The sequence below is a fragment of the Saccoglossus kowalevskii genome, chromosome 2, assembly GCF_978046115.1.
Source record: "Saccoglossus kowalevskii chromosome 2, keSacKowa6.1, whole genome shotgun sequence".
NCBI lineage: Eukaryota > Metazoa > Hemichordata > Enteropneusta > Harrimaniidae > Saccoglossus > Saccoglossus kowalevskii.
In genome coordinates this window covers 14,126,605-14,139,110 of record NC_140642.1, presented here as the reverse complement: position 1 = coordinate 14,139,110, position 12,506 = coordinate 14,126,605, and the positions used below count along the sequence as shown (strand labels likewise).

The 12,506-nt window shown below is 33.3% G+C and overlaps 1 protein-coding gene across 1 annotated transcript; it reads right to left on the bottom strand.

Annotated features, from left to right (window-relative positions):
* Positions 1 to 1,892: 1,892 nt before the first annotated feature.
* On the bottom strand, positions 1,893 to 12,248 carry LOC100378388 (arginase-1-like). Its single transcript, XM_002739196.4, has 8 exons — positions 12,084 to 12,248; positions 9,203 to 9,275; positions 8,957 to 9,063; positions 7,043 to 7,365; positions 6,604 to 6,708; positions 3,118 to 3,194; positions 2,804 to 2,863; positions 1,893 to 2,303 (listed from the first exon to the last, which is right to left on the bottom strand). The coding sequence occupies exons 1-8, from the start codon at positions 12,198 to 12,200 to the stop codon at positions 2,137 to 2,139; spliced, it is 1,029 nt and encodes a 342-aa protein (XP_002739242.1). The 5' UTR covers positions 12,201 to 12,248; the 3' UTR covers positions 1,893 to 2,136.
* Positions 12,249 to 12,506: the final 258 nt, after the last annotated feature.

Sequence of the window (12,506 nt, the reverse complement as noted above, 5' to 3'; positions counted from 1 at the left end):
AAAGCTGAAACAAATTTCTGTGAATTTTGATTTTCAAAATTTATATACTTTGAATGAACAGTTTGTCAAATACAGAATAAACATTTTTGAGTACAAATTTCCCTTTAAAATGTGGATGCAACGTTTTGCTTTTTATGTATTTTGTCATTGTTTTGATAACTTTGGACTAAACAGATTTTCTATTGGCTTCAGATCTTGATCAAAAGTTTGGCACCCAATTCATAGGAGTGCTCAATCGATTATCTGACATCTTGTTTTCTATTAAGATTTTATTGGTAGGTTTGCAAATGTGTATCAGACTGTCCAACAACTCTCTCCATGAGGTGGCATTGAAACCCAGTCTAGTATTCCCATGGGATTTGGGAGACACATTACCAATGATATTATTACAAGATAAATGATTTACTTTATTGAACACATACAACATTGCATATTCCCACAGGGATCAGTGGCCTGTCCTTTGAATGCGTATCACCAGTGATCAGTCAAGTAGAACTGTTGTTCATACTAAGGGAAGATTTTATGCTGATGAATTAGGTGACCAAGTTTGATAAAATTTGGAACAGAATTAGTAAAGTTATTGTGCACACATTAATAATTATTAACAATGCCGGACTGACATTTTTCCTTTAATATATCTTTCCCTTCCATCTTTGATGATACAGGCAAGGTAAAAGAAAACGGTAGACACAGAGAGAAAAAATTAAAATTAAATTATACAGATAAGACAACAGGTAAAAATAAAATTTGCACTGGTCACCCCATGATTTCAAATGTTCATAAAAAAAGTAGCATTTACAATACAATACAAACAGTGGCATTTGAGATGTCAGTGAAACAAGATCAAACATACTTTTCATTAAAAATAAAATGAATTCCCACATTTTTTGGAGTTGGAGTAAGAAAACGGGTAGTTGGACGTTTTTGTGATACTATACAATATATAGAGGGCGGTATTCAAAACAGTATTTTGCATGTTGTATAATGTTGGGGTCAAACTAAATACATATTAATTCAGAAGTAAAACTTGGAAGGAATCCATCTAGATACATAACCCATACAAGCAACAGAGAAACTCTGTCTTGTGTGATTTTTTATTTATGAGGTAAATATTCATGTATCTTTTATTAAAGAACAGGTAATCTAACAAGCAAATACTATTATGTATACGTCAACAAAACATATAGCTCCAAAAGTCTATCACATTGTATATCTATATCCTACCCCACAAGGAATGAAATGCTAAGGCTTGGCATGTATTCGTAACCTATTTGAGTAACAGATGTATTTCTTGCCCAAAACTTAGTGCATGTTTTTATATTTTGTAAAATAAACACTGAATTTCATCATAATTTTGAACCATACGTACAGTTTCAGATATTTCTTTTAGATTTTGATCAAAAGTTGTAAAATTTTAACAACATTTCATGTGGGGAGGAGCAGATTGTTCATGGTGCCAAAAGTTGATAAAGGCGCTCAAAAGGTTAAAACAATTACAAACATGGTATCCGATATACAAACTCCTTATATAAACCACACTGGTTTCTGCATAATTCAACAGTAAATACAGTTGTAATAGTAAATACATCTTCAGTTCATATTGGTAGTTCATTTTTTAAAATAATATATACATATATATGTTCTTTCATATAAATGTTTCTTAATAACACTGCTATTTAAAAAAAATACGAGCATCTTATGAAGTAACAATAAATGACAATAAATGGTTTAATATTGTAATCATTTGTACTTTGATTCACTAATTCCATAAAGTAAATTTAAATCAAGAAATTCTTGATATATCAATAGTGAAAAAATACCGTTTTGTAATTACAATGTATTAAATACTTGTACCAGCATGCAAATATATTTATATTCAATTATTGATGGCATTTAAATGGAACACATTATCAGCCATTGAAGACTGCTCTTTATTGTAAACATTTCATTTGTGTTTACATCCAGTAATCAACCTGAAGCAAACGAACCTTATGCTGCAGAATTTTATATGTTGGCTAAAATTTTATGGCTATTTGCAAGTCCAATATTGTTATACATTTTATTTTCTATAAATTTCTCTCAAATCTACTTGAAATGTATGAGGCAAGTGTGGACATGGATGGATACAGTACTCATTCAGTTTTTGGCTTTTGGCAAGACATATCCAGTAGGTATATTGCCATGTCTTCGTTTTCCCAAAGCAGCTGTTAAAACATCTACTGCAGTGTTCACAGTAACATTCTGCTCAAATTTTGTGCCCAACTCAGGATTAACTTCTACCATATCAATACCAGTCACCATACCTAAAAGACAATGACAGGAAACTGGTTTAATAAATTCTCAGGTATCTTTGACTGTGTGACATCCAAGCATCATACAACGAATGATTAAACAATGAAATGTTAGTGATGATATTCTTGCTGAAGTCATATCTTTTCAGATCACAACATTTTTAAACAGTTTTACAGTGCTTTCCTATTGTGAACACTCTATATACTACCGTGTTGAAGTTGAAAAGTGACATCAGTGAGTCCATGGGCAAAAAATATTATCAGTTCAGTTCTTTGAATGCCATAATTTTTTCAGTCAAAAATTGTGCCAGACCTCATCATCAACACATCAAGTGCCACATTTTTTCCAGCAAAAACTTTTGCAAAATGTCTTGGGAAAATTGTGTTACAAATGGACATAAATTTCTATTGGCTACAACTCTTGATAGAAATTTTGAAATTATGGGTTTAATTTGTGAATGGTGCCAAAAGTTGACTTTGACGCTCTAACGATTAATATGCAATAAACATACCTGTACTTCCTACTTCTTCTACTATATACATTCCTTCCCTGAAAGTCAATCCTCCATAAACTGAAAAAAAAAAAATCTATTTAGGGTTTGATACACAATGTTTGTACAATACAGCCCAATTTTATAATATGCTATAGCTATATTTTATAATTGGAAATTGACTTTAGTTTTCCTAACTAATTCTCTGTTGGAACTTAATTTTATAGTTTCAAAAAAACAATTGTACTGAAAACTGGCTCTAATAATATTATTAAACTAGCTGCAATTTATTTTGTTCAACAAGCTCACTATAGTAAGTGGGAAATACTTATTACCTGGTGTTCCTGTACTCTGGGCGAGTAATGGATCCAATGCATCAATATCAAAACTGATGTGAATTGGTCTGTCTCGGCTACATAAAAATAACAAAGTATAGTTTACATAATGAATGAAGATGCTTCCAGAAGTAGAAGTCTGAAGCTATTGTGAGAGAATGTGATGTAGTTTTTTGACCAGTATTAGATAATTGATTAAAAGCAATCTATATTTTTGTATTCCTAGGTCACATTTATTGCCAATAATAAATCAAAGAAAGCTTAGAAAGAACTCCCATGTGCTGAGAGTATTGGAGACACATTAAATATAATTCGAAATTACTTAGCTGAAAACTAATTATGCAAATCAGAAAATTAATATGACCAGATTTGAGTGTAAAACTAATGAGGTCTGCGCAATGTAACAGAAAATCTATGTCTCCAAGTTTAATTGAAATGTGATTAGAACCAAAAAATTATGAATTATTATGCTTATTAGGGAATTAATATGAACAGATTTTTACCCCAAACTAATTAGGTTTGTACATTGTCCTAGAGCATCTTTGTACTAAGTTTCATTGAAATGGAATAATTAGTACCGTGAAAACTCCAAATTTTCGACCCCTCTAAAAATTCGAACGCCTATTTATTTGCCGGGTTTCGGTGTTTTATTTACCTCCAAATTTTCAACTCCACTAGAAATTGCCGACTCATTCTTATTCGAAAATTTCGACCAGTTTTAGTTTTCCCCCAAACGAAAAAAAAACACGGTGTGAGCGTTCAAACGGGACCTTCCTCGAAGGCATGAATCCGGGTTTCTGATTGACTGAGAGATTTTTATTTTATTGGTAACGAAAATATATTCTAAATAAACGAAGTTTCAAATAAAAACGAACACAAAAATCTCGGCATGCTGAGTTTCTGAATTGTTGATTATTACTGTACTCAGTAGTGATTATAATAATGTACACAAAATAAATTTGTTGAATGGTTATGAAATACAAATAAAAGTCAACTTAGTTTCATCGTAAGCGAATGATTCCGGTCTCGTATAAACGTTTGATGCTGTAGGATATCCGCCATGTTCTCTTAGGTCAAATAGGTCAAATCGCTAATTAACCAATCAAAAAGCTGGATGATGCCAACGTGTTCAAATTACCATAGCTTATTTAAATATGTTAATGTTATTGAACGCAATAATAATAATAATAATAATAATAATAATAATAATAATATGCAATGCGGAAGAGATTGATGTTGTAGTACGATATTTTGGCTTGGATTTTGATGCGAAAACGGCATGATTTTTTTTTAAATAAAAAAATTAGTTGTTTTTAAAAAATAAACTGGTCATCTGAAGAATAATTTAACATTGTTCACAGTGATAACAGCTCATTCTCGAAAGGAAGCTTACCCGCTCACGCTAGTCACGATAAAAATCATACACGTGTACTCTTGAATAGACAAACGTCAATGACTACGGTAAAACTTAGACTCTATTTTAGCCGGCAGGATTAATTGAAATGTCCGAAAAATGACGCCAAAATACACCTTAAAAGTCCCATTTTATTTTCTTAAATCCCATTTTATTTTTTAATCCAAGGGCGAATTTACGGCAGAATTTGGTCCCTCAAATAAGGGACACGTGAGCTTTGATTCTAACCGGATACATTGCACTGGGTCGGGGAGATAGTTTGCTAAACTTCCATGCATCTTTTGTCCAATGGGTACCTGTACTTCGAACATTCACAAGTTTTTCTAGGTAGTGCGAGACAGCTTTGTCTTTTGACCTATTAGTTTTGTGCTGACCTCTTCTCCGCGTCTTGATGTTTTGTTTTGCTTGTCATAATACTCACTGATTGATGACTTTGTTTAGATTTTGAGTTACAACTCGGCCACGACCTTTGCTTTTACCGTGAAACATGAGGAAGTTTACGTCAATTGACGGACATTGCATTTTTTTAAAACTAATGAAGCACACTGTCTATCATCCCCATTTTTTCATTTGCTGATTTCTATTCTGAAAAATTCGACCGTCCGAAAATGCACCTTAATTTTGACTCTAAAAACACGTCACATATCTAACACCAATTATTTAAAACCGGTTGAAATTTTGGAGTTTTTACGGTACTTTAGATATCAGTGTGAAAGCTTAAAATTGGTTAATTATGCAAATTAGGTAATTAATATGTACAGATTTTAACCCACAATTATTCAGGTCTGTCTATTGTCCTACAGCATCCATGTACATTCATTGATATGTGATGTATAGTACCTGAGATATCAGTGTGAAAGTTGGTTAATTATGCAAATTAGGTGATTAATATGCACAAATATTTACCGGAAACTAATTGGGTCTGCATAATTCTAGATTCATTGAAATGTGATGATTAGTACTTTAGATATCAGTAGAAAAGCTGAAAATTAATTATGCAAATTAGGTAATTAATATGCACAATTATTTACCCTAAAACTAATCAGGTCTCTGCATAGTCCTAAAGGATCTATGTACCAAGTTTCATTGAAATGCGATGATTAGTACTTGAGATACCCGTGGAAAAGCTGAAAATTAACTAATTATGCAAATTAGGTGATTAATATGCACAAATATTTATCGAAAACAATCAATCTCTGCATAGTCCTTGAGTATGTAAGTACCATGTTTCATTGAAATGTAATGCTAACTACTTATATCAAATGCTGAAAATTAATTAATTATGCAAATTAGGTAATTAATATGTATTGATATTACCATAAAAACTATCAGGTCTGTGCAGTGTCGTATGACATCTATGTACCAAGTTTCATTGAAATGTGATGATTAGTACTTGAGATATCAGTGGAAAAACCGAAAATTGACTAATCATTATGCAAATTAGGTAATTAGTATCCACGGATTATTACCAAAAACTAATCAAAACCTAGCATTAGTTCAGAGCATCTATGTACCAAGTTTCATCAAAATCCAATGAGTGGTTGTTTAGATATCAGTGGAACAGTCATGGAACCACTAAAAAATAGCTAATTATCATGCAAATTAGGTAATTAATATGCACGGATTTTTACCAAAAATTAATCAAATCTGCGCATATGTTCAGAGCATCTATGTACCAAGTTTCATCAAAATCCAATGAGTGGTTCTTTAGATATCAGTGGAACAGTCATAGAACAGCTAAAAATTAGCTAATTATCATGCAAATTAGGTAATTAACGAGCATGGATTTTTACCAAAACCTAATCAAATCTGCGCATTGGCCCAGAGCATCTATGCACCAAGTTTCATCAAAAACCGATGTATGGTTCTTGAGATAGCAGTGGAACAGTCGGACACACATACACACACACACACATACACACATACACACATACACACACACATACAGACACACTAACTGCAAAGACTCCCATTTTGTGCTTCGCACATGGGAGTCAAAAAAAAAATATTAGTTCAAACGGCAATAAAATTTGTAAAAAAAAGTATTATAGAAGTAATTTTAGTTGACTTACTTTGGATTAACGTTATCCATGGCTCTTTTCAATACTTCCACTAAGCCAAGATGATCAATATCATGAATAGAATAGCAGACCAACCCAAATTTTTCCATTATATATCTGAGCAAAAAATACATTAAATAATTACAAGTGCATGGTGGAAAGCAGAATAACTCAAAGTTATTTCTGGATGGAAAGTAGAATTATTCTCCTCCAATGGAAAACTCTGGAACAACCACCACCCTTTAGGTGATGCAATAATTGTTAACGGGCGGTGTATATTACAGACAATGCATTTTACACGCGTTGTATACGTCACTATTAGTCACATATTGAGCAGGACATGACGCAACAACCATCGCACTTTAATCCATTGTAATAATCTGGAACTATTTTTTAAGAGTAGATGTACCTAGAATACCTAATCTGAGATTATCAATATATAGCTACTCACCTTTCCCCAGGATCTATATCTCGAACTCCAATAAATGCAATATCTTTAGCATGTATACATGTGTTCATCCACTCAAATCCAGGCAATACAGGTACATAATCTTTAAGTTCATGAACGACAAAGGACACTGGAGTACCATGGATATTACCAGTCATTGATGTCAATGGTGTGTTTATGTCAACATGTGCATCAATCCACAGTACACACATATCAGGTCGTGCAGTAGCGTGTCCATGTAAAGTTCCTATTGACATCGCATGATCTCCACCAAGACTAATGCATAGTCTGTTATCATTAATAACATTAGATACTGCTGCAGATATCTGAGGGATAAACCACAAATATTATCAAATGAGCAACTATGGTCTCAGCATATTCTCCCCCACAATGGACATGTTCCCCGGCAGTAAAGTAGAACAGAAATTTTCATGAACATGACATCATGGCATGGCATAGACAAATGTTGATACTAGGAAATTACTAAAAGTCTGGCAACTTTTTAATGAAAATCAACCTTAAATCACCTTATTATTACCGCAAAACACAACTTCATCAATGAAAGTAGAAATTAGCTCAGCCTCTAAAATGTTATTAATTACAACATCATGCAGTGGTGACAATACACAGTGCTGGATATGTTACATGACCATATAATTGAAATTGCATACCAGTAATTTCAATCAATTTGCTGGAGTTTGGTTTTCGGTACTACAAAATGCATTCCGATACACATAAGTTGACACATGCAAAGTTGGATCTGAAGTGGGCTGAGATATTCAAAAACTAGACATTAATTGACTCAGTTTTGACAAAAATTTCAGCACACGCCAAGATTCAAGTCTATCTCGATCTGGATCAAGTTCGCTACTGAGAACAGTGCTCATCATGTAGTACATGCAATGGCATGGCTGGAAACAATGTTGTTTCCCTGTCATAATTATTTGCTTTCCACTGGTACGATTAATACTGCTCCTCACAATATCACCCAGGGTAATCTCCAATATTATGACCCGTGAATAAATTTTAATATAATTATACATAACATGATGATAAATATCACCAATGTCATTGATAATCTTTCATTTAGTATCACTAAATACAGATTAAGGCACTTTTGTTAGTGCAATACTAGACTGTCGACAGTTGGTCGTACCTAATATTAATCTGTTATTATTAATAAATATTGTGTATAAACGTAATAGGCGTGAATAAATTGAGAACGCCGGGACAGGAAGTATGGAGTGCAGTTAGGCAAGACAGACTGTCCGGTGCTGCAATTCACTGGTAAGATTTCTTACAAGATCCGGGTACTTTCGTATGCAAATAACAAGTCGTGCAGATGTCTATCATTTTATCGTGGTCAATTGTGAAAAGAGTCAGGGATCGCCGGCTACTAGGATTGCCCACGACTTACGCAAAGTTTGTTTTGACTATACTATACACGATCGCGACACTTTCCACAGCAGTTTTTGATATCATGTCACAAACAAATCTTGACGTGAACAATCAACGCATTCAGGGGGTCATTTAGAATAAATTTGCATGCATTATGTTAAAATAATTTATTTCGTGACGTCTGCATCAACTATGAATTATTCATATCAACTAGAAACCTGCAGATGGGGACGGTCTCTCAAGACTAAAGTCCCTCGCGTGAAATGGTTCGCATTTCCAATGAAATGCCTAGGAATTTTGAATGTCTCAGAAACGCAATTACATTAGGCCCGAGGACTGTCAACAGTCTAGTACAATACCTGTATAACAAAATTGAAATACGACAGTATTGTAAATAGTGTGGTTGGTACAAAAGTTTACAACTATGAAAAGGTGAATTACTTAGACAGAATGCCAGACAAATATTTACAAAAAACATTCTTTTATTATACATGCAATGTACTACTTTGTGTGTACTACCTTTTTATTAGCAGCTCCAACATTTCTAGGATTTTTTATCAATCCATAAGGTGGATCATCAGCTATATATTCAAAATCAAGATCACCATAGTCTTTCACATCCCTTTCTGAAATCATGAAAATTAAACACAAAACTTGAGGTATTGTCAGAAGAAGCTCACAAATAAGCCAAGCCCTATTGCCAAAATTAATTAACACTGAAAGAAGTAAAATTAATTACTTATTAATTAATTATCAGCACTTTACCTAGATTGTGTATTTTCTCTATTAGTCCTGCATTTCTTATTGCTGCTGGTCCACTTCTTACTCCAGGTTGAGGCTAGAAATGATAAAAAGTACAATTACCGGTAAACGTTTATCACAAAAGATGCACCTTGCGCAAGGTACTTTTTTGGTTAAAAGCCACTTTCATTGCTATTTGAAGTTTATACACAGCTAGTAGTGTTCTCATGCTAAGTAAGTTTCACCCCTCTATCTTCAGTGTATTCAAAATTTCTTAATTGAAAATTTATTTTTAAGGATTTGTTTTGGCATATAGTTGCAGATGTTTAGTATAGCCTCAGACTTTACTAGTCTGAGGTATAGCAATCAAGTTATTGACAGGCTTCCCTGTGTATTCTCATTGTTAGAATATAGAAGGATTATGGTATCACATGGGTATACTGCTTGATTTGGCACTAACTATTACCCCTCTCACTTGCCTTAACAGAAGATTATCCCTTGTGTAATTATATCGTTGAGACACGCCCCCCCTCCCTGAATGTAGTCCAAAATTCTGTCCAATTCATCAGAGCTAGAACAGCACCCTTGACTGCAGGTTCTTAGACAGTCTGGTTCATGTTAGGGCTCACTTCTATCAGAGTTCAACCAAAAGGGTTTATTGGAGCCAAATTTTAACTCAACTGAACTCATGTTGAATGCGTTTACATAGTTATTTTTGATGGCTTGATCACGCTGTGGCTGTTGAGCTCTGATAAAATACAAGGTATTTATTCTTGGCATGGTGGTAAATCTTTTTGTTTTCAGACAGGCATTTTCTATTTTCAATGAACCATGATTACCAGTACTATGAAATGGAGCTAATTATCATGTGTTATTGTTATGCAAATTAGTCACAGTATTGAGATGTTTTTTCTGGGGAGAACAATACAGATATTTTACCAATAAAAAAATGGCCCAATAAAAGCTTATAAAGGGAGTATACAGATATACTAAAAAGGCAGTTATTGTTTCCCTGTCATAAAACTCAACAGAAAAAAAGTTTACAAGATCACAAGGTCTGAATTTATTGGTCTTCCTACTTAAACTATTATATAGACTATAAATATTATGTAGCGTACTTGTTTTGGTGGAGGTACAACCCACCCTAATTTTCTAAAAGTTTCCTAAAGTGATACAGTTGTTGCACAGAACACATTAAATTTCATGTAAACAAAAACACTGTGACCCAGTGACGATTTGGTGCCTGAACTGTGTCGATTTAAGTACTCTGATAAGCAAAAGATTAATTGTATAAACTATGATAAATATATCAAATCAGGTCTATATTGACACTGATTAACTACAGTAAAATGACTAATATTCACTGGGTTTAAATTTCACTGATTTATCATTTCAGGCATATTCAGTGGGTTTTAAATTCACGGTTTCATCATTTAGATAATGTGTTCTATGCTAAATTTTACATATTCACTGTGTTTTAATTTAGCGCATTTTTCCAGTCAGCGAAATAAGCTAAATTAAAACCCAGTGAATAATTACCCCCTTTACAGTATGGAAAATAAACATCTTACTACAGTACAGTCTGGATAAGCTGGCTTACCTTGCTTTCATAACCATGTGTCGAGTAATGTCTAAATATGTTTTGTATAGATAGGTAAATACCACAAGGAATATTGAAGTTGAAATTATTGATGACAATGATGCTCTATAAAATGCAAATCTAGCTTTTTTAGGGTCTATGCTGATAGCCAGCATGGAAATTAATTCATGTCTGGACTGTACTGCAAATAGTACAGTATTATGAGAAGTTTGTCGTATCAAATACATTCAGTCCTAACACACGTGATGTCACTGGACAAAATTTGAGTATGTTGAATAATCATGCAAGTGTATCCAATGTTTATCAGCACGTGAGCTCAAAGGCGGTTGATAAAGAATGCAATGTTGATGTATGCCCTCCGTAGTATTTGAAGTAAACAATGTCAATACACTTTAACTAACATGCACATTCTGCAAGTCACTGTTGTAGATTTGAAAAATACAATTTATCAATTAGCAGATTACAGTGAAAGGCACAAAGCTGAGAATGTTGTAAACATGAATATAAATTTTTCATAAATCAAAATGACTGGTAGAATTCAAAATGTCCAATCCAGAAACAATATGGTGACAGCATCACACATTTTAATTAACATATTAATGATATTCGATATGAATTTATTGATTTCATTTTCATCCTATTGTCAGAAAATTAGGTAACAGTTTGCGTGTATCAAGTGTCAATCTATTTGAGAAAACTGTTGGCTGAAATATGATAGAAACATGCTAATAACAAATTAATTAATATGCAAATTATCTATTTATTATGCACAGATTCCAAAATACTACTAAACTAAATACTACTATTAAATATTTACACATTGCTAGACATGTATTTCACTACAACAAATGTCGAGACCCAGAAATCATGCCAATTAAGTATTTTTGAGTTTAATTTATCACTGACCAAAGACTACATGTGAATCTGTATTTTTCTCAGTCGAAAGTTCACCATATGGAGCTAAAAGTAAAAAAAAAAGAGCTCCACTACCTATGGTTTGACATAATAGTAGCATCTGATTCTTTCATTTAAAGCACTTTATATTGATTTTGGATATAACAATCAATAAAATGCTTTAAAACCTTTTCAAAAATCTTGTTTTTACAAAAAGAAATCTGAAAAAAAAAATGAACATCAATACGTTACAAAAGATCACCCACATTGTAGGATGAATATATATATATATATGGTTGAAAATATTATGTTGTTGCTCAACACTGGTTTGGTAGGGGGACTGTGGTAGGGGGTGCATGCACGGTGTGGTGAATCAGTTCACCGGTCGCGCCGCCGGTATGTGTATCTCACCTGACCCTTACTAAACGGGAAGCCTATTACTCCAACGTCCTGGTAAAGAAGGCGTCTTTGTTGAGCACAAACATTCGAAAGTAGTCTCACAACTCCACCAATTCTTCGAAGAGCCATCACGAAAACATTCACTCGGGGGGAAAATCAGCTGTGTCGTCTACTACTGTACTCGTCTGGTCGCATTGCGTCAGTAGCTCAACGGCCAATCAACGTCCGTGATACGTCTTACGAGGTACCTGCCCTATACTAAAACCAATCAAATAAAAGAGTTCATGACAAGAAACATAATTATTTTTATATTACAATTATGGTTAATTAGATGTCAATAAATTACGATAAATTAAGGTTCTAATTATATTCAGACAGAAATCATTGCATTACTTTCCACGATGAGAATAATCGTACGAATTTTGTTCTGCAATA